Here is a 23,477-nt window from a genome sequence, read left to right on the forward strand (position 1 = left end):
AAACAATAGTCGCACTGATACTCAACACGTAGCCCCTTTAGTCAACCACCTGCTCCACTCTGTTTATTGCCGATGCTTTATTGTTTGTTTCGATCTGCTGCAAACCCAGATTGGCTCCAGACAGCGCTCGCTGCCTTCTGCATGGCTTCCCCTGTCGTCTCTGCTCCTTCAGCTGCATTAAATCCTGTCTGACCTCCCTTTACTCCACTTTCTAAAGCTGCATATGCAACTGTTGCTCTTCGGAAGAACTCTGCAAGGTCCTGAACACCTCTAACATCTAATTTAGCAATGTCTGCCAGACCAAGCAAAGCTCCTAACAATGCACCTGTTGCAACACCTGCTGCTCCGATCAAAAATCTGTCAATAACACTCTTTTTAGCCTTATTTACAACCTCCTCCTGTGACATGTTTCCTGGTGACTGTCTCATGTGCTTCTCCTCTATGTCTATTCCTCTTTTCACTGCTTGCAGCATCTCATTGGTGTAGTAGTGTTCTTGGTTTGCCTCAGTCATCTTGTCCAGTGTGTTGAGAAGCTCCTCCACCTGGAACCGGTTACTTCTGTAGTTGTCTTCTTCGTTGTCCTTCCAGTATCTATTATCAACGATGTGGCACCGGCCTCCACACTTCTGTACCAGATCACTCAGTTTTTTATTCTGGCTGACGAAGTCCTCAATTTTCTTTCTGTCAGGGAGCTGGTCACCGTGAGTGAAGACGATCACAGCATATTTGAGGGCCTCTTCAGAGAAATATTGGAGTATTTTGTTAATGACAGCCTGCTCCTGCTCTGTGAATCTCTCCACTTTGAGCACAATGAGAAAAGCATGGGGCCCAGGAGCACACTCTGTGATACACCTCACTATCTCAGGCTTCAGCTCCTCCTCAGATCTGTCTGTGTCAAAGAGACCAGGAGTGTCGATCAGAGTGATGCTTCTTCCATTGACAGACTTGGTGTTTGCTTGACATTTAGTTGTTCCAGAGTTGGGAGAATCATTTATGGTGAACAGCGGCTCTCCAAATATGGTGTTAGCCAGGCTGCTTTTCCCAGATCCAGTTTTTCCCAGTAGGATGATCCTCCTTGAAGTCAGCTCTACAAGAGAACAGCGACACTGTTTACTTCTTTTTATTGATGATTAACCTGCTGATTATTTTTTCATTTAATAAATTATTTGGTCTTTCAACTAGAATGGCACTCAGTTGAGCACATACCTCCACCAAGACCTAATCCAATATAAACACAATAGCCCTGTTGCGCTCTAAATTATAACCCTCCCTTAACCATGATCAACAAATCTAGGATCTGCATCAAATTGTACGCCAATAAACAATCTATCTTGCAATGTTAAAGAAAGTTAGCAAAAATTCCAAAAGTTAACAGGGTCTATTCTGGGCTGAGACCAATCATCCATCCAAATTTCTTGAAAATCCGTTCAGTAATTTTTGTGTAATCCTGCTGACAAACCAACCAACAAAGCTTGCTAACATCTTCACAGTGGCAATGCTAACATGGTGATGTTTAACAGGTGTAATGTTTATTTTGGTCACCATCTTACAGTGTGGTAGGATGCTAACAATTGCTAATTAACACTAAACACAAAGTACAGTATGGAAGATTAAAAATGTGTAAATTAAAACAAATCAAACAAACAAAGCACGATACACATGGTTGTATCTTTTTGCCTTTTATGCATTAACATGTTAAATATAAATAAAAAACATGCCAAAGGACAGTTATTTAGCCTTATACTGACATTGTTATATGTGTTATGTTATAACACATATAACAATGTGTGTTGCATCACATGTTTCTATGTTTTTGCTTTGTTCGTTTTGTTGAATAATTTCAAAACTTCCATTGTACTGCTGAGGCTGACGAGATTGCCAATTGGTTTGACAGTATTTTGCTCATCAACCAAAGTATAGAACAAGTAATATTTTGGCCTGATGATGGCGCCAGATGAAAAGCTAAGGGATCATCAACTCCTCCTGAGGAACTGGACCAGACTTCCTGTAAATCCGACCAGTGTACAGCATGTCACTCAGTGTTGACACTGATGACAGCGTTCAAGTACACTAAGCCCATATACTCAGCTGCTTTACATATGTATATGTACACATCTGGGAAACTTGATACGTCAAGTGTTTCTATTTCATGCTACTTCTACTTTATTACATTTCATAGGAAAATATTGCACTTTGGTTACACTTTTAAATGACTATCATTAAGAATTGTTACATTTATAGTTAATTAAACCTTAGTTAATAGTTTACAAACAATTAAATGTTCTATAAACTTTATTAAGCAATTGTTTATTGTAATTGTAATGGATATTCATAATACTTTGTAAATGGTTAATAAATAGTGTGTAGTTCATATATAAACATCTGGATGTCCATTATAAAGTTGCAGCTGTTGTTTATTAACCTTTACAATTTCTTATTAAATTGTTTATAAAGCATTTAATTGTTTGTTGAAAGACACATAACAATTAACTCAATTTTAAGTTAACTATAACTTTAGTATTTTTGTTAAAAAATGTTACCTTCATCTCAACCCGGCTAAAACAGTAAAATGCACCTTACACATTAATGAATCTTAATTTTTTTTTTACTATTATCATGTTTTCTGCTACTTTTACTGCATTAAAAGTCTAAAACAACTCACCATCCATGTTGTCTAAAGAGAAATCACTGAGTCGGGAATACTGCCGGATGTCCTTGCTTCATAACTTTCCTCCTGCTCTCTTGCTGTGGTTGAACGGCACTTCTACCAGTTTGACTTGATTGACTGAGCTTGCCCGAACAATAGAGTGAGTGTCACCTGTTCATGTTCATTGCGATGAATGTCGTTTTATTTTTACACATTATATCAGACTCATATAAAACAACAACAAAAAAATACTTATATTACTATTTGCACTATTTGTATAGACTGAATATTCCAATATCAGAATATGAAAAAATGGATCTTAATAAGGTCAAATAAATAAGTAATAAGTAGAATACAAAATAACTACAGCATGGAGAATAAAACGTAAAAACTACATCAGGTAAATAAAAGATTTGTGAAAGTGGGATTTAAAACAGATCATTAAGGGGAATATTAATCCACCCTTAATGCTGTGGACAAAAAAATGGAAACACCCAATAGTTTGGTTATAAAACTGAAATGAAGTAAAACTTGAAATCTTGAGAATGCAGATCACTGTGATGGATGAGATGTGAACTGCTTTTAGCTCGCGTATGTGACCACCCTGAATGAGTCAGAGAATTTCTTTAACGAGATATATAAAAGGGAGGTTATGTTGCTTTAATTTAAACCGTTTGATTACTTTCAACCACAAATTAATAAAAGTTTTCTTTTATCTAATCTCTTGAAATACAATTTCAGTGTAAATTCCATCATTGCATTGCGGTTATTTTTTATTTATTACAACAACTTTATTGACATTTGTAGTACAGGGAAATGACAGACACACTGTTGATCCCAACATTTGTCTATCTAACTTTATCCAACTAGCTAAACACCCCTTTAGTGTTCAGTGCTTATGGATTTGCACGGAAATGGTTGTATAAGAAAAGTAAAAAAAATAGTACAGCCCACCTTCAAGAGCTGCAGTTGCTTGCTTTGTTTTCTCGTAATCGAAACTTTGATTTGCATGGAAGGTGTCGGGGGGGTGATGGCTGCACCTTTTCATAGCTGTTTAGGGTGGTGACTGTGGTAACAGAGTGTGACAAGGTGCAGGTTCAAAAGAATGCTATTTTAATTGGCAACAGCTGTTTCTATCTTGAGAATTATCCGGCTGTAGACAATAGTTGGGTACTCTACTCTTCTGGCTCAGCTGCATTTTTGACGGGTATGGAATAACACACGTTGTGCCAAGAGTAGAGAAAACTATTGGCATCAGGTAAATATTCAGCGACAATAGAGGTGATGCTGCACCTGTTCATGCCTTTTTCAGGTGGAGTGTTTTGTCTGAAACAGAACAGGCAGAAAGGAATTTTTTTCTGTTTGTTTTGGCAGCATCCGTACCCAAGTGCTGGGAATCTACAATCAAACAGACTGAAAACAAAAAGGCCTTTGTGTTTAAAGTTTCGCCAGTAGCCAGATTACTTCTTTTTCATAAGTGTTGGAATGGTTCTTAGTTTTTTCTTGTCTTTAAGAATATTACAAAATAAAAATGACTGTGCAACGTTTGGGAACCTTAAGAATTGAGATTAAAGCCTGCTTCAAAACACGTTGTTAAACCCAAAGGTGAAAAATCAGAAACTATCCATCTTCCTCATGCTGATGGAAAGTCAGGGGAAGTTTTCTAGTCTCCAGAACATTTCTGAAGCCTCACAACAAAAGTGTTGTAGCATTCTCCTAAACAATTGATGTATTGGGGATTTGACACAACCAAAAAAGACACTTCGTCCGGCGTAATCCTAGTCTCTGGAACCCCCAAGATCCCAAATTGATTTGAAAAGACGTCAACACACGGTTGTACTACTCTTTAAAAAAATGGGGAAAATCAAATCTTTTCAAATCAATGTTCCGACTTGGATAACGCCAAACATGCTGTGAGGAACCATTTCATGGGTTTTTGGGGTTTTTTTGTAGTTGATTTTTTTACATGTACATTTTTACAAGTCCTCATCTACTTCAGTTTTTTAGGAGAATCCTGCAACGCTGTTTTGCTGTGAAGCTCCAGAAATATTTTGTGGACTGCGAAACTTCATCTGTCTTTCCATCAGCATGAGGGTGAGTAGATAATGACTGAATTTTCATTTTTGGGTGAACAAATTCTTAAATATGTGTCTCTGACTCTGTAGTCTGGCGAAAGGTTGATTTGCATAATTTCTTCTGTCCAGCCTTAAAGGTTTAAGTTAGCATGTAGCCAACAAACCAATAAGACCAAAACTAATATATGTTTCCGTCCCTCTCTCAATACTTTCTGACTTCCCTACCACATTTGGAGAAAATAAGTTAATAAGCTATCAAGCTTTGGCCTCACAGATAATACTTGTTTGTAAAATTAATTGTTGTTTCTTGTCTTAAAATAAAATGTATCTATAAGAAAACAGGAGTGTTGTTGGTCTTATACTTCAACATTACATGTGAATGTGAAAAAAGAAACAACTGAAATAAAGACATGTGACCAATCAGCTTTTTTTTATTATTGTTGCACATAACATTTATGGCAAAGGGTCACATATTAACAAAGAAATTTCAATCATCACCATTAAACAGTAAGCCATTGATTCAGCATTGTACTCCCACAAAGCTGCAATAAAAACAAATTAAAAACAGTCTTCACTTTTAGTCTCTTTTAAGCAGTGAGTCAAGATTTCGCAATTCTCATAATGCATCTCAAGTGTTTCATTGCGACACAAAAATAACCCCAATGATGTAATGAAACTGAAACTAAAGTGAAATGCACATGTAAAATTGGTAGCATACCCCTTTAAAACACCGTACAGTCATAGAGAACCACCCAAAAATCAAAAGTCAGCCATTATCTACCTAAACAGCCGAAGTAGATGGGGACAGCCGAAAACAAAACATTATCTGGCATATTTCAAGTCTTTGGAAGACAAAACTGGACACATTTTGTGCTTCAGTTGTTCAGGAGGAGGCTGCAGCGCTGACTGAATTTTCATTTTTGGGGTGAACTTGTCCTTTAGGATCATTAATCAAATTGAGTCTGTCAGAAACACACTTGTATTTCCATTTTTGATACTTTTTCTAAATATATTTTGCCACTCAATTTACTTTTGATTCACTTGAAATTTTAATAAAAGTAATCGCAGTGGTTAGCTTTGTGATTTGACACAAGGACTTCTGTACAGTAAGAATTCAAAGTTGACAAACTAGTTAAACCTTAAACCCTCACATTTTATAGCTTGCCTGTTTTAAGTGCCTCTGGATTGCTGTTTTTTATTTGATTCAGTGTTCAGTCGAATGGATTCCAAGGATTGTATATTCTTTCAAACAAATCAAAAAGGTTGGCCATGACAGATTCAAGTGTGTATTCAAATGTCTCTTGTGTGATTTCCTTCTCAGCGACCTCTACCATTGTACTGGCTGGCTCGACTACTGCTTTTTCTACCACATCTCCCAGTTGTGTCCAAACTTCTTCAAGTGGTGCTTCTGTTAATACCTCCACACCTTTTAAATAGATCAACACAGCTGAGACAGTCGCAACTCCTCCAGCTATGAACGTGAAACCCATTAAACCTCTGAACCATGTTTGTAGCGCGCTGCCCACCCGCTTCTTAAAGACGTTGATTTTAGCCTGGTTTCTGATCTCTTCCTCTGTCATGTGTCCTGATGGCTTTCCGATGCGCTCCACCTCTGTCAGTATTGCGTTCTCCATTTCTTGTAGCATCTCATTGGTGTAGTATCCTCCATTGTTCGCCATCGCCATCTTCTCTATGGTGTTGAGCAGCTCTGCCACCTGGAACTGGTTGCTCCTGTATTCATCCCCTTGGCTGCTTTTCCAGTATCTATTATCAACGACGCAGCAACGGCCTCCGCACTTCTTCACCAGGTCATTCAGACCCCCACTTTGATCCACATACTGCTCAATTTTCATCCCTTCAGACAGCTGGTCACCGTGAGTGAAGACGACCACGGCATATTTTAGAGCATCTTCAGAGAAACATTGGCATATTTTGTTGATGACTTCCTGCTCGTGCTCTGTGAATTTCTCCACTTTGAGCACAATGAGAAAAGCATGAGGCCCAGGAGCACACTCTGTGATACACCTCACCATCTCAGGCTTCATCTCCTCCTCAGACCTCCCCGCATCAAAGAATCCAGGCATGTCGATCAGAGTGATGCTTCTTCCATTGAGAGACTTGGTTTCGGCTTGTGAACAGTGTGTTTTCAAGTCATTAAAATGGTTTATTTGGAATTTGGCTTCTCCAAAGATGGTGTCAGCCAGGCTGCTTTTTCCAGCTCCAGTTTTCCCCAGTAGGACGATCCTCCTGGTGTTTGGCACTAGAAGAGAATAACTTTGTATCATTAAATTGGTACATTTATCTCTTTGGCTTTGGTCCAGACTTTCATCCAAACCAAAATGGTCCACACCAAACAGCTGAACGTTGGTCCGACTGAAAGAGGTGGTCTCAGTCCGGATCAAACTCCACCATGGTTTAAGCGTTGACTGATGAGAAGCACACATTTACTTTTTATCAAGAACTAAATTGCTTGTTTCCTTTATGTAAAATTTTATATTGTTTGTTTTACGTTTGTTGCTTGTTCTGTTATGTGAAACCTTTTATGTTGCTGTCTTGGCCAGGACTCTCTGGAAATAAAGAATCTCAATGGGAATAGTCCGGGAAAATAAAGGTTGAATAAAGAGATTCAAAAATGTTACAAGCATGGCACTACACTGGGGTTAGGGGATGCTATAGCCACGTCGCAAATCCGTTTAGCTCCAGCTACACCCCCTCAAGCATTTTATGTAAGGTTAATGAGTACCCTAGTATTTTTTTAAATAGAAATACAATTGCTAAGATTGATTGATTGAAGATTGGAATGAATGAACATTTCATTGCTGCATTTTGGATATATTTTGTTGTTGTTAAAGGTGCTATTAGAGAGAAAAAATTTACAAATAGGACCTTTAATTGTGGCTGCACGAGTGCTGACCTGTGCTGGAGTTGTTCACCCTTAGCACCAGCAGAGAAAAAATCCTTGCATCGGCCGTGGTTAAGGATGATTACTCAGTGTGAAATAAGGCTAATTACAGAAAAACAGTTAACAATCAAAAGTCAGACAGAACTTTCCTGGATTTTATATGTTTTAGGATTTTGATAGTATATTCAGTACATGTGGGGTCACAGGTTACTATTTTGTTTGAGAATAAATTAATATAACACACAGTAAGACACCAGAGCTACCTGACAGGTGCACATAAGGGGTTAAGTCCTAATTCTAATCATTCTGATAAGCTCATGGATAAAAAATGAAAAAATGAATTGGATGCGTCAAGTTAGAAATACATAATAGGAAAACAGAATATTATTATCTAAATATGATTCTGCTACTAGGTGATTCATAAGGTTCTGTCAGAGCTTAAATTATGTAAAAAAAAAAAAAACAAAACAAAAAAAAAGAAGAAAAAAAAGAAACCTTTCCGAGTAAAATATATTAAAAGACAGCAACAAAAATGTTTTGAAATACTTATTTTGAGTTTTAAGAATGCCACATTGGTTTGAACAACAGTATTTGGTGCTCATTGTTGACACAACAGCTGATTAAAAAAATAAGTGCAACTTACCGTCCATGCTGTCGAAAGCAGACAACTACAAAAATCCCTCAGATCCACGCTGCGTCTCGAGGCGAGTCTTTTCTGCTGCTCTCCTGCTCTGACTTGCCTCTCGCATTGTTTTCTTTCTACCCGTCTGACTTGTTTCCTGGCTGCACGCTGCCAGATTGTTCAACACAAGTTGCACATGTTTTCACACAATAACACCAGTATTGATATTAATAATGGTCACAAAATGTGTCAGAGTAATAATTTCATTCTGAAAATGATGTCCAGTTTTGATTAAAATCTTTGATTTTACTTTGACCGTGTCATGCACAGTTGAGAGCCAACAGATGTGTCAACATGTCTTTATGAATATGTGGCTATGACAATTGGAAAAAAAAGGGGATTATTTTACATTTTAATACAAAAAATCATGTCATTTATTCCAAAATCTCCACTTGTGTTTTCAAAATGAAATGTAGAGCCTTGATTTTCTGTCTCCCTCATTGTTTCATTTCTCAAGATATGAAACACTGACTCATACAAGTCAGGCAGTAGAAGCAGAAAACAAAACTTAAGCTGACCTCTCATCGGCATGAGGGCGAGTAGATAATGAGTGAATTTTAATTTCTATGGGAATTTCAGAGGTGTTTCTCTTGTTACTTAAAGCAAAAAACAACAGGGAATCTATACTATTCCACAGTAAGTGGTTTGTGTTATTTTGTGGTAAACGTCAATAAGAAAAAAGGCTCGTATTTTGCTATTTAAAGCTCAGCTGGACTAAAATCTTTCTCGCAAATGGAGTTAAATGTGATAGCAACAGTAACTCAATGCCTCTGGGTCTTTTAATTAACAGTAAGCTGTTCAGCTGTTGGGATGAAAGGTAATATTTTCATGAAAGAAGGAGACTTGGAAACACATGAAGAATTAGAAGGAGATTTATTGTTGAATAACTGTAACAAAGATCAAATCAGGAGTGACCTTAAAGGAGGGCCAATATTTTTACAAAATTTGTCATCCTAATCCTTGAGGATGAACAGAAGGCTGTACAGTAACACAAAGGCTTTTATTTACATGACATATGATAACTGTTCCCGGAGGCCGTGTACAGCCCCGGTCCAATCGTACGACTCCCTCACACGCTGCTCGTTAGCGATTGCTTTACCAACAAGTAAAGCAATCTGTCCAGAGATGAGACAAAGCAGCTGAAGGACAGTAAACAAGACAATATTTTCTCCATAAAACATGATCTAAAGCACTGAAAAAAAAGTTAAAAAGTTGTGTTTTTTTAACAGTAATCTGAGGCCCAGTCCTCAAAAAGACTCCCCTGACAGTGTCCATCCATGGCAGCGTCATAAAAATTGTGTATTTATTGGACATAAAACTATTATACACCACCAAGTGCAGGATGAGTCAACAAATTGTTTTCCATGAAATAACTCTAAAATACAATTAAGAATACCATCTTACAACTTTTTTGCCGTTGTTGGGTTAGATAGTAGCATCTAGGTGAGAGAAAGAGCAGGATGTGATCAAAACACTTAAAGCAACATTATTCAGAAATCTGCATTTTGTTCAATTTGTGTTCAGTGTGGACACCATTCACCCTTTTACAAGACACTGTACCATCAAAATGATTTTGAAGTTGTTATTTTAAGCTAAAAAGTTACATAATGTTGATGTTAACATCGATTTTAACTTCATGGGAGCTTTGAACTGCTTTTTACTTTACAAAAGTGTGCTTCACTCTGCTGCATCTATTGCGGCGATGCTTCTGCTCCTCTTGCTGCTCCCTTTGCTACTCCTAGTGCTGATGCTATTGTCTTGCTCAATACTTCCTCACTAAGGAAAAGTCCCAGCAAAGCTCCTGTTGTGAAACCTGGGCACGCATTCAAGACAAGCACAGCAAACACAATTTTCGCCTGCTGTCTGATTGCTTCCTTTGACATGTCTACAGAAGACAGTTTGCGTTCTTCCTCTTGTATTTTCTTCTCAGATGCCTGCAGCATCTCATTGGTATAGTAGCCTCCTTTGTTTGCCTCAGTCATTTTGTCTATTGTCTTGAGTAGCTCCTCCACCTGAAACTGGTTGCTCCTGTATTCATGTTTTAGTTTTTCTTTCCAGTACCTATTATCAATGACATGGCACCGACCTCCACACTTCTTCACCAGATCACGCACATGTTCACTTTGATCTACAAATTCCTCAATCTTCTGTCCTTCCCGGAGATCGTCACCATGAGTAAAGAGAACTGTGGCATATTTGAAAGCTTTTTCAGAGAAATATTGTTGCATTTTCTTTATAACATCCTGCTCCTGCTTTGTGAATTTCTCAATTTTAAGCACAAGGAGAAAAGCATGAGGCCCAGGAGCAGACTCTGTGATACACCTCACTATCTCGGCCTTCATGTCCTCCTCACACTCCCTTGTGTCAAAAAACCCAGGCGTGTCGATCCACGTGATGATTCTTCCATTGACAGATCTGGTTTCTGCTTGACATTTGCTCGTTCCTGATTCGGGTGAATCGTCTGTCTTGAACACAGTCTGTCCAAAGATGGTGTTGGCGAGGCTGCTCTTCCCAGCTCCAGTTTTTCCCAAGACCACAATCCTCCTTGTTGCTGCGAGAAGACAATAAAGACTCCGGGTCAGCGATGTACATGTTAATCTGCTCACACACACACACACACACACACACACACACACACACACACACACACACAATAATACTACTACTACTACTTTAAGTGCTGTAAGGAAAGTTATCAATTTCCACAGTGGACATTAATGGGTTGATAACACTCTCATTTAAAAGAATAGTTATTAAAAGATTTTAACGATTCAAACATTATTAAACACTCATGAATGCAACAACACATCACATGAGAAATTTTAAAAAAACACACAAACCTCCTATGAATGTTGATTCTGGCACAATTATTAAACTTTCTGTCTGTAGAATAACTTAAAAAAAAAAAGAAATAACCAAAACTTACCGTCCATGCTTCCAAAATTAGAAATCAGTGCAGAGGATGTTGCAACTGCGTCTTTTCTTCTGTCTTGCTTCGGTTTGCCACTCACTTTCCTTTTTCCTCCTGCTTGACTTGTTCCTTGGCAGCAGGCTAATGGAGCATATCACACAATGCACTTCTATTTTTGTACAAGTGTAAGCATTAATAACAAGCTCCGGCTGTGTTGTCAATGCCAAAAAAAAGCTACAGAGCTTAAAGATGTCATGCAGCATGTGAATTATTGTGCTTATTTCAGTCTCGTAGCTTAAAATAGCAACAATGTTCACAGAAATGCTGCAAAAGTGACCCAGAGGGTGCTCTTACTGTGGAGATAACTTAATAAAGTGCCCTGTAGGGTGCCCCATTGCATACAGCTGGTGTACAGCCCTTTTTAGTTTGTTTTTTTCATAAACACAAAACAATTGCATCACATTTATGCAGCAACTATTGCAGTTGAACTCTTAAAAAATTATAATTTGTGTCCTTTTTTTAAACAGTTTTTTTAACAATAGTTATAATAACCTTAACTCATACAGCTCCTTTCAAAACACAGTTAAGAAGTTAAGAAACACTATACAAAACTGAATAAAAGCCTAAGCAAATAAAAAAGCTAAAATCAATTCAAACTAAACACAAAGAAAGTAAAACAGAACGTCATAAAGCAAATAAAATCACACTCATAAACTGTAAATGCATGCGCAAAGTTACACAGCCACACCTATTTTTATCTAGTGCTCATGAAAATACTGAAAATAAAATTAACTAAAGACTATAGGCAGTCTGTTTACTTCATCACATGAAGCCATGGTTGTTCATGCTACTCACACTCACAGGTCAGACTCCATCATAAAGGACCTTTATGTAACAAATCCAACCTTTCATGATCTTATAGAGTACAAATCCTGATTTGTAAAGTATTCATAGCTACACTGAGTGAAATATTTACCTCCATGATGGAAAAGTGAGCATAGCTGAAAATGAATCACAGACTTTCATGGATGTGTTTTTCCTGAAACTCCTCATCATAGAGTTTCTATTCTTCTTCAGTGTCTTCTTCAGCTAATGTTGCTATGTGCCTCCATCTAGAGGTCGCTGAAATATGTATAATAATAATATAATATAATGACTTTATGATTCCCTGTCCTGTCATACAGCACGATTTGTCCAATACTTTTTTATGATCAAATACCTGCAAAACTAATGACATCTGCCTTAACTGTATTTTATTTTGTGCTAATAATCAAATGTTAAACTAAGATGATGATCATGTTAAACATCAGACCTACTAGACATCAGCATATTAGCTTTATCATTGTGTGTGTTAGCATGCTGACGTTAGCTGTGCCTACATACAGCCTCTTGTTTTACTCTTTGAAGTTACTGTATCTTTGATAAACATGTCTGATTTACGCTCTATGAAATTGTTGTAATTTTCTCAATGCACCACTCTTAAATTGATTACCTCACCAAGTAAAAACTAAGAAATGACATTTTATTCATAGGTTTCATTTATTGATTGTTCATATTTGATGAGACATTGTAATCCACAAAGAAACAAAGCTGTTTTAGCACGAGCATCAGAATCCTGTCTAACAAAATGATGTTGTTAACATACATTAAGTGATATTTGGATTGTTGACAAATAAGAAGCAAAAAATCATTCTTTTGTAAAACACATCTTTTGAAGAAAATATATATATATTCATGTAGTTTGAAATCTGATGTTTGAGAATATATAAGTTTCAGTTTCAATTATTTCACCGTTTTTTTGAACATCTTCTCTGACCTGCACCATAAATATGTCCTATGGTGTGACGTAAAAAAATTAAGGAAAAAAACCTTAAATACTACACAAATAGCATGAGACACTGTGAGACACTTATTTTCATATAGTGTTATTTATTTGATGAGAAATTATGAATAACACTATTTACTATTAACACTATTAACACTATGACTTGTTGAACATTTTCAATATATGCAATAAATGTGAGTCAAACTTTGATGTCAACCTTTCAAAACTGTTGAAAAAATTATAATAATTCAAGGTGAATGATGATTATATATCCCCTAATGCAATACTCAACCTTTTTTAAAGATATTTTTTTACATATAAATACATTTTTGGTTCTTTTATGTGTTACACCATAGGACATTATGTCACACTAAAGGACAAAACAGAAAATATTTTAATTAATGTAGCTATTGCATTTAAAAACACTAAAAATGGTCAAGGTAATAAAAATTGTTTAAAAAAAAATCTTATTTGATTGTTTAAAATGCTTCTTAAAGAGACCTTGTCCTTCTGTCACACCGAAGGACATTTCTGTCACACCAAAGGACATTTCAGCCTTTTTTGTGAGTTAATGACCATGCTATTCCTAGCTAACCTGTCTTTAGCAGTTAGCAGTTAGCATTTGTATAATTTTCCATAATTATGTAGTTTAACCAACAGTTTTTAATTGAAAAATATAATTTAGTGACGTCACAAAAAAGGACAACAAAACTGAACACTTTCAAAGTGGTTCGGAAAAAGTTAAATATTTGAATCATGCTGAGACAAGAACTTACCATGTACTCATGTCATTGGCTTAATAGGAAGCTTCAGTAACAGGAATTTGAATGGGGTCCTTCAATTAAATAAAGTTGTTCGTGGAATTGCCCAATTTAAAATCAGAATAAGGTGTCACACTGAAGGACATGTTTTTTTGTGACAAAATGTATGTAAGTGTATGTAAGATCCTATGCATTTAGAAATATATGGATGAAAGAAATGATTGCCATTTATTAAAATAAACACTTGACTTATTTATAAACATTTTATGCTTTTTAAAAAAAACTTATAAAAGTTGTAATTTATTTAACTATGCATGTAACAGTCACACCATAGGACAATTTTGAGATTTGACTCAAAAATTTAAAAAATCTAATAACAAAGCAGCTTTTATAGCAACGGGTCCATGTAAAACAAATAAATGTTTAACCATTTACTGCATTTTAAATGACGAGAATACTAATTATATTCATTTTTATCTTCTGTGACAGTGAAAAATACATGTCATGTCAACAACCCACTTAGAGACAAATGAAAATCAGAAACAATGGGCTGAGTCAAGTGTGTATTTATTTATTGTGAAAATAATGAACAAAAAAAGAAGAAAAATCCAAAACAGACTGTTACACATGTACAGAATTTGGATAATGTACATAACTGAAAATAAACATGTATCACATGTCCACTCTTCATCACCAAACAGTTGTAGTCGGGGAAAAAGCACGAGTGGATTAAATAAACATATGAAGGCTAATATGGTTTGAAGTATCTGGTGACAAGTATCCCAGGCACAAGTAAAAGCAAAACACTAAACAAACTTTCAGCATTAAGGGCCACAGCACTCTGAGACACATCTTGTTTTTAAAAAGTGTGTTCAAACATTTTGGAAAAGTCTGTTTTAAATTAGACAAACCTTCAGCATAGACTCACATCGTGCCTGGTGAGAAACATCTGGAAACCCCAGTGAGGAACGAGTTTAACCAAAGTATGAACCATGTTACCCAAAGTGTTAGTTTCAAGATGCAGAAATGCAACTTTTTTAAAGTTAAATGTCTTTTATATGTGTTTTTTTTTTAAACTAAATCCTCATCTCAGTAGTAGTCACTATTTTTAGAAGATACAGAGAAAATTGGCACAAAAACTCTGCAACGAAAGAAAACACTGAGCACTGAACTTGACTCAGGATTTAATGTTCAATTCCTCGCTATTGTAAAATCACATCCTCTCATCTGTCATATGTTATGATCGTATATTGATCATTCCACTATGTCACTTTGTTAATGTGGTTGAAATCTACAGAAGAGGATTATGGCTACTGTGAAAAAAAATGTGAGTTCTGGCGTTTTTGCTCAGAAGTCTGAGAAAAAAGTCAGAATTCTTAGATTAATGTCAATATTTGGAGAAAAAAGTCAGAAGTAATTATTATTTTTACAATGGTCCTAACCCTCTTCCGTATAAATCATCCCTGAAACTCTCGCCAGTGGATTTTCTGATCGCCAAACTTTCTAGATGAAGAAGAAAAAGGAGGATATTGAAGGGCCAATTACAGCCTGATCAACAGTGGCACACACCAACCACCCCAATATATGTTTCATTTCCACAACTTGATCAGTTCTGCATAATATCCGCTGCTTGACTGAGATCCATCATCCTTCACCCCAAGGCCAGGATAGAGAGGCTGAGTGAACGTGGTTTTTACTTTGTGGAGCAGAGTCATATGTCTACCACTGATGCTATAAAAGGACAAAGTACCTTCCTCATAATCCAGGTAAACTCCGACCGTGGAGGTTCGATTGCCTGACACTGGTGTTCTTCCATTATTGTGTCGGAAATAGTAACCTTGTTGGGAGCAGTCTAAACTCCACGACTTGTTGTCATTTCCAAACTCTGAGTTATATGAGGATGGTTGACTGATGTCTTTGTATGACACCGCCACAGACCAGGTACTACCACTCCAAGTGACCTCCCAGTAACATCGCCCTGACAAACTCTGGCTGCACAACACCTGCCTGATATTGTTCCCGACATTTAACCATGTGCCTGAGTATTTATCATAATAACAATTACCATTATTTTCACTCGTTGCCCGCCGATTTTCTTGTGAAATGGACAAATATTCGGAGACTGTCTTCTGATCCAGTGTGAGAGGACAGCAATCTGACAGAAGAGCAAAACAGGAAGACAAATTTCAACGTCAACCTTTTGATATTTAGATTGTGATTAATGCACTGGTATACAGAGCCTATAAAAAGTATTCACCCTCTTGGATGTTTTCCCCTTTTATTGCTTTTATAAATGGAATCTCGGTCAATATAATTTGGCTCTTTTGATAAAAATGTCTTCAATGTAAGTGAAAACAAAGTAATGTCAATTAATTAAAAATAAATCATGTAAATTAAGTGTTCACTCCCTCTAAAGTGAATGACCTAATTCAACAGAGGTCCAGCCAATTGGTGCTAGTAGTCTCACAATTAGTGAAATGGAGATCAGCTGAGTGCAGCGAATCTGTCTCAAGTGATTCTAGTCTAAAGACACCTGTGTCTGAAGGTCCAGTCACTGGTTAATCAGCATTCCTGGCTACAATTACATCATGAATTCAAAAGAAAACTCCAGGCAACTCCGTGAAAAGTATAAGTTAGGGGATGGATACAAAAACATTTCCAAGTCACCGAACATCCCCCGGAGTTGAGATAAATCCATCAATAAGAAATGGAAGGAATATGGCACATGTGTAAATCTGCCTAGAGAATGCTGTCCTCACAAACTGAATGACTGTACAAGAAGGAGACCAGTGAGGAAGACCAACAAGACACCTATAACTACTCTGAAGGAGTTAAAAGCCTCAGCAGCTGACATGGGAGAGACTCTGCATACAACAACTGTTAACCGGGTTCTTCACCAGTCAAAGCTTTGTGGGAGAGTGGCAAAGAGAAAGTCAGTGTTGAAGAAAGCTCACATTAAGTTCACCCAAAGGCATGTGGGAGACTCCAAGGTCACCTGGAAGACTGACCATATCGCCCATGATTCCATTTATAAAAGCAATAAAAGGGGAAACCATCCAAGGGGGTTAATACTTTTTATAGGCATTTTTTGATATGCAATGCACTGGTATATTTTGGAACATGTAGCATCAAATGTTTTACTCACAGCGTAAAACGTCTTCTCTGGTCTTTGGTTCAGGTGGCATCACAACATCTATATAAGACACTATAAAGAAATTTAAAACAATTAAATACCACTGAACCTGAATCAAACCACTGTATACCCCTGGGTTTTTATACTGTAAGGTTCACAGAGTACAGCTTTTGCACACCTGTGGATCGCTTCACATGCAATGATTTTTAATAACAATGTTTTCGGTACTTAGACCTTCAAGATAACCTGATGAAGGTAGCTGAGTACCGAAACATTGGTATTAAAATTTATTGCAAGTGAAGTGAACAGTGTGCAGAAGTTTTTGCCTAACATTTCTGTAAGGTACCTGTTCTAGAGATCCCGGGCCATTTTTCATTCAAGAGGCTGTCTACATCATGCCTCAGCTTAGACACGCCGTCAGTCACAGCTTTGAATGAATGTTTAGGACGAGCAAAAGGACCAACACGCACAGCTGGATTTTCACAGGAGTTGGAGATGGACTTGAAAGTCTGAAATGAAATACAATCATTTTAATTTGCACTTTTTACACATTTGTCAAACTTTTTTGTCCAAAGTATAACAGATCAATAGTTAACTTTTGGTTAACTAAGCCTAAAGTTGTTATAAAAATAAACTCGGTCAGCAGATGTCACCTTTGTTTCATGTATTCAGCTGAGCTTTGTTACAGAGTTTTGCATGTTTTAAGCTTCTTCAGTTACAGACGATGAGTGAGTGCTTTGGCTTGTTTCATCAGTCGGGATTGACATAAGATAAAAAATTATACAGAGTAATAAAATACTAAAAAATAGACAAAATTGCTCCTCACTGGTACTGTGCAGTTACTCTCTGGTACCTGAATGAAATGGATGGGGTCGTCCATATGAGAAAGCTGTTCCAGCTCAGAGTCCCTCCTCCTCAGCTTGGTGATCTCGTCCTCCAGCTGCAGCTGCAGCTCTTCAGCCTGAGCGACAGCAGTCTTCTCCTGGCCTTTGATCAGCTGCTTCGCCAGAATGCGTTTCATATTTATGGAGGAGATCAGCTTATCAAAGATCTTGTCGCTGGCCTTCACTGCAGTCCCGCTACAGATCTGTTCATGCAGAGACAAACATCAAGATTATCTCTGTGGCAAACTTCTGATTTTTTTTTTTTTTTGACACAGTAGGTTTTACAAGCACACCTTGCCAGAGATCAAAACCTGGACAAGACTTCTTCTTCTATAGTGATCAATACAGACACAGGATCAAATACTGAAGTCTAATTTCCACACCTTAAACTCCTTCAGAGCTTGGATCAGCTCATTCAGCTCCTTTTCTCGCTCCTTTTCTCTCTCCTGGACTTTCTTTTGACTCGCAGTCAGTTGTTTCTGAAATAATAGTTAACGGTTTTGTTGATACAATCAGTACTTATTCTATTATTTCAGTCACAGGTAGTAATAAAAGTCTATAGTTTCATGATCACTGGTTCTGCTGTGTGTTTGCTTCTACCTGTTCCTCAGCCCTCTCTGCTGCAGCTGACACTGTACTGTGGTTTTTATGCTCATCTATAATGCACAGATAACAGATGCACTTCTTGTCCGTCTGGCAGTAGATCTCCATCAGCTTGTTGTGCTTCGTACACATCTTCTCCTGCAGTGGGATTGTAGCCGAGACCAGCTGGTGCTTCTTCAACACAGGAACACTGTGTCGAGACTGGAGGTGAGTCGGACAGTAAGATGCCAAACAAGCCAGGCAGGACATGGTGGCTTTGTTGGGTCTGGGCTCAGAGCAGAAATCACAGGCAACGTCTGACGGGCCGGCACAGGCCACAGCAGCAGGGGGAGAAGCCTGCTGGGTGCTCGTCTTCTTCAGCTTCACAACAACCTGGAGGCAATAAAATGGAAGTTGGTGAGAAATATTGTATTGCAGATTTCATGACACGCAGGACAAAAATAGAATGAGAGCAGAATTCAGTCAGAGAAAGTACAGGTGTAGCACGGCTTCTCAACTCTCTAAATCAGTTACTCTTTTTATAGAAAACGTTAGATTTATCTTTTTACGATTTATCTATATGGAGAATTTAAAAGGACAAACTGAAATATATAAAACACATAAATAAATATATAATCAAATAATAAAATGTGCATTTATTTAATGTGAAATAATCATATAGAATAGAATAGATATACTTTATTGATCCCAGGCTGGGAAATTAAGGTGTAGCAGCAGCATTACACAAATTCAATGCTTTCTTTATTTTATTTTTTATCTTGATTTCTTTATTTACACTTTTGTGTATTTGTATATTTGTCTATTAAGTTACTAATTTATTCACACATTTATTAATCTATTTATAAATGTATTTATTTATTTTATTTTATGTATTTGTACTTCTATCCTGAGCATAACCTGCAGCAGCACAAAGAATACATTTCAATTTCATCCATCAAATGTCAGGGGGCGGGTTAAAGGCTCTGATTGGAGAATGAACAGTATTACAGACTCAGCAGCCTCTGGGTCTATATATGTATTCATTTATATAAACATTTAATTATGTCTATCTATCTATCTATCTATCTATCTATCTATCTATCTATATATATATATATCTATATATATATCTCTCTCTCTCTCTATATATATATATATATATATATATATATATATATATATATATATATATATATATATATAGATAGATAGATAGATAGATAGATAGATAGATAGATATCTATATATCTATATCTATCTATATATATAGTTAGGTCTACAGCTAGATTTGTGACAAATCATCATAATGGATATATTTATTCATCTATAACACAGATAACAGAAACATTTACTGTCTATCTGACAGATGACCCCCATCAACATTTTTTTTTCCTGTAGTGGCATAGTAACCAATACCTTGGTGCATTAAACCCACCATATATCTACAGCTAGAACTGTGGTAAATCACGGACATATTTATAGCCAGTGAGGCTATGAAGTTTTTCCTCACTGAACCGAGGGTCTAAGGATAGTGGGTGTTGTTCACTGTACAGATTGTAAAGCCCATTGAGGCAATGTGATCGTGATTTTGGGCTATATCAATCAAATTGATTTGATTTGATTGTAGCTTTTTTTGATTTTTGAAAAGAACCTAATTCACAGGGATATTAAGACTTTACATCTAAAGTATGCAAATTCAAATTACTGTAGTTAGACTGTTCGTCAATCAAAGGCTTTAACCCGAAAGTACAAATAAATAGAAACATTTATGAATACAAATGTATGCAAACTTGTAAATAAATAGATAAATTAACATTTACATATTTATTGTGTCATTTAATGTGTGATTTATTCATAGCCAGTTGAAACGATGTGGTCAAACGGCTGCTTCCGCTTCAGACACGGAAGCAGCCAGGATGCCCACGAAAAAACAGGCTTTCACAGTGATGAGGTGACAAAGTGGCGCTTTTTACAAGGAAAGAAAAAATCTTAATGTACCGTATTTAATGCCGAATTAACAAGAAGGCACCAATGAGTTAGAATCCGTTGTCGCCGTTTCACAGAGTGTGTTAAGTTTCTCCTCATGACGCAGCAACTCTTAAAATTACACGATTTGCAAGGGAGTCTGGGATATCGCCGTCACTAGTGAGTCCAATCCATCACTTTCACACACACAGCAGCCAACTGCTTGAAACAACTACATACGTGCCGATAAGAGATATACTGAAAAGATTTAAGTTTGAAAGATAATCATCATTTTAAAGACGTTACAGTTAAACTCTATAAAACTATTTGGCGTTTGGACAACACAGTCTCAAAGTAACCTCCCACCTGTAGGCCTGTACTCACAACCCTTCCTACCTCAGCCAGCATGTTGTTCCTCCTCAGCACAGGCCTCTGACTGAATGTCTCCCTGCAATTAGGACAACTGTACTGTCCTTTCTGCTCCTCCTGGTCCCAGCATCCCTCAATACAGCTTTTGCAGTAAGTGTGTCCACAGGGAATGGTGACCGGCTCCTTCAGCAGGTCCAGACAGACTGAACAGCAGAACTGACTCTGGTCCAGGTCAATGCTGTGCTCCTGCTGCTGCTCAGCCATGTTGATGAGTGCACAGTGAAGAGCACTCCTAAGTTTCGTCTTATTTAAAGCTTCTTCCCACTGGAGCAGCAGGCCCAGGGGCCAATAAACATGTTTATTGGTTGCATTAAGTCACATGGCAAAGAGGGCAGTGCTTCAATCACACATCTTTGCTGGACCCACCGTGTGTCAACGAAGGTAAGTTAAATAACACAAACAGTTCAACAGCAACTCAGACAAAAACTGAACATCATAGTCTTTACGAAAGTAGGATTTATTGCAGAACTGTTGTATTAGACTGCGTTTTGCCTTAAAGGTGCACTATGTAGTTTTAGGGAAGAAATCACTGACTGATTTTGTTATGGCAAAACAAACTCTCTTTGTTTTCATGACTGAATAAACAAACTGACCTTAAAGGACAACACAATTTATACTGTTTTACTTTGTTTATATGTGGCGGACCCCGCCACCTTTCTAGCTCCAAACTGTTCTGGGGACCTTATTTTCCTCTGAGAACAGCTTGTTTATCCATAAATATTTCTGAGTTTGTATTATTACCTCATTGATATTATAAAGTTAGATTTCTTCTCCAAAACTACATCATGCACCTTTAAATGTTTTAAAAAATACATAGTCCATTTAAATATCGTAATAAATGTCCTTCATCTTTCCCAGATAGGTTTTGATTAACCAAAGAAATTATTACAAAGTTCATAAAGTTGTCATTCGTGGTCTGCAGAACTTATTGTAGGCGACACAACAAAAAAGAGGGAAAAAATCAACTGATGGAAACAAAAACATTATTCAGCATCTTGACAGTGTAAAAGAATTAGTTACAGACAGTTTGAGATTATTAATCACTTTCATCTTATAATAAAATAATCACATGAGAGTCTAATAATGTCATAATTCGTAATAAATGTCCTCAAACTGTCTTGAATCATTATGTAAGAATTGCATTTCATCGACAACAATTTCTCAAATATATCCTAATTATTTACCCTGTATTGCTAAAACAATAGTCGCACTGATACTCAACACGTAGCCCCTTGTTTCCTAGTCAACCACCTGCTCCACTCTGTTTATTGCCGATGCTTTATTGTTTGTTTCGATCTGCTGCAAACCCAGATTGGCTCCAGACAGCGCTCGCTGCCTTCTGCACGGCTTCCCATGTCGTCTCTGCTCCTTCAGCTGCATTAAATCCTGTCTGACCTCCCTTTACTCCACTTTGAAAAGCTGCATATGCAACTTTTGCTCTTCGGAAGAACTCTGCAAGGTCCTGAACACCTCTAACATTTAATTTAGCAATGTCTGCCAGACCAAGCAAAGCTCCTAACAATGCACCTGTTGTAACACCTGCTGCTCCGATCAAAAATCTGTCAATAACACTCTTTTTAGCCTTATTTACAACCTCCTCCTGTGACATGTTTCCTGGTGACTGTCTCATGTGCTCCTCCTCTCTGTCTATTTCTCTTTTCACTGCTTGCAGCATCTCATTGGTGTAGTAGCGTCCTTGGTTTGCCTCAGTCATCTTGTCCAGTGTGTTCAGCAGCTCCTCCACCTGGAACCGGTTACTTCTGTAGTTGTCTTCTTCGTTGTCCTTCCAGTATCTATTATCAACGATGTGGCACCGGTCTCCACACTTCTGTACCAGATCACTCAGATTTTTATTCTGGCTGACGAAGTCCTCAATTTTCTTTCTGTCAGAGAGCTGGTCACCATGAGTGAAGACGATCACAGCATATTTGAGGGCCTCTTCAGAGAAATATTGGAGTATTTTGTTAATGACAGCCTGCTCCTGCTCTGTGAATCTCTCCACTTTGAGCACAATGAGAAAAGCATGGGGCCCAGGAGCACACTCTGTGATACACCTCACTATCTCAGGCTTCAGCTCCTCCTCAGATCTGTCTGTGTCAAAGAAACCAGGTGTGTCGATCAGAGTGATGCTTCTTCCATTGACAGACTTGGTGTTTGCTTTACATTTAGTTGTTCCAGAGTTGGGAGAATCATTTGTGGTGAACAGCGGCTCTCCAAATATGGTGTTAGCCAGGCTGCTTTTCCCAGATCCAGTTTTTCCCAGTAGGATGATCCTCCTTGAAGTCAGCTCTAGAAGAGAACAGCGACACTGTTTACTTGTTTTTATTGATGATTAACCTGCTGATTATTTTTTCTTTTAATAAATGATTTGGTCTGTAAACTCAGAAAATAGTGAACTAGAATGGCACTCAGTGGAGCACATACCATAAGAGATCTAGGATCTGCATCAAATTGTACGTCAACACACACCCTATCTTGCAATGTTAGAGAATGTTTATCTTAGTCACCATCTTACAGTGTGGTAGGATGCTAACAATTGCATCTTACAGTGTGGTAGGATGCTAACAATTGCTAATTAACACTAAACACAAAGTACAGTATGGAAGATTAAAAATGTGTAAATTAAAACAAATCAGACAAATAAAGCACGATACACATGGTTGTATCTTTTTACTTTTTCA

At 37.3% G+C, this 23,477-nt stretch overlaps 4 protein-coding genes across 4 annotated transcripts in view; all 4 read right to left on the reverse strand.

The window, feature by feature from the left end:
* LOC141004097 (E3 ubiquitin/ISG15 ligase TRIM25-like) overlaps positions 1-21,000 on the reverse strand; it is a 36,963-nt gene extending 15,963 nt beyond the window's left edge. Inside the window, exons 1-4 of the mRNA XM_073475594.1 lie at positions 20,764-21,000; positions 18,421-18,795; positions 18,204-18,299; positions 17,790-18,023 (exon numbers count right to left, since the gene is read on the reverse strand). Of these exons, the coding sequence (XP_073331695.1) occupies positions 17,790-18,023; positions 18,204-18,299; positions 18,421-18,795; positions 20,764-21,000 (942 nt within the window). The remainder of the gene's footprint in view (positions 1-17,789; positions 18,024-18,203; positions 18,300-18,420; positions 18,796-20,763) is intronic.
* LOC141003975 (GTPase IMAP family member 8-like) lies at positions 78-7,007 on the reverse strand. Its single transcript, XM_073475478.1, has 3 exons — positions 6,141-7,007; positions 302-1,106; positions 78-268 (listed from the first exon to the last, which is right to left on the reverse strand). The coding sequence occupies exons 1-3, from the start codon at positions 7,005-7,007 to the stop codon at positions 78-80; spliced, it is 1,863 nt and encodes a 620-aa protein (XP_073331579.1).
* Positions 9,998-12,199, reverse strand: LOC141003976 (GTPase IMAP family member 7-like). The gene is made up of 3 exons (XM_073475479.1): positions 12,194-12,199; positions 11,318-11,358; positions 9,998-10,877 (listed from the first exon to the last, which is right to left on the reverse strand). The coding sequence occupies exons 1-3, from the start codon at positions 12,197-12,199 to the stop codon at positions 9,998-10,000; spliced, it is 927 nt and encodes a 308-aa protein (XP_073331580.1).
* Positions 21,001-22,075: 1,075 nt separating the features above from the next.
* Positions 22,076-23,477, reverse strand: part of LOC141004098 (GTPase IMAP family member 7-like) — a 3,801-nt gene continuing 2,399 nt past the window's right edge. Inside the window, exon 2 of the mRNA XM_073475595.1 lies at positions 22,076-23,104. Coding sequence (XP_073331696.1) covers positions 22,076-23,104 — 1,029 coding nt within the window. The remainder of the gene's footprint in view (positions 23,105-23,477) is intronic.

This window comes from Pagrus major, chromosome 10 (genome assembly GCF_040436345.1).
Source record: "Pagrus major chromosome 10, Pma_NU_1.0".
NCBI classification, from domain to species: Eukaryota; Metazoa; Chordata; class Actinopteri; order Spariformes; family Sparidae; genus Pagrus; species Pagrus major.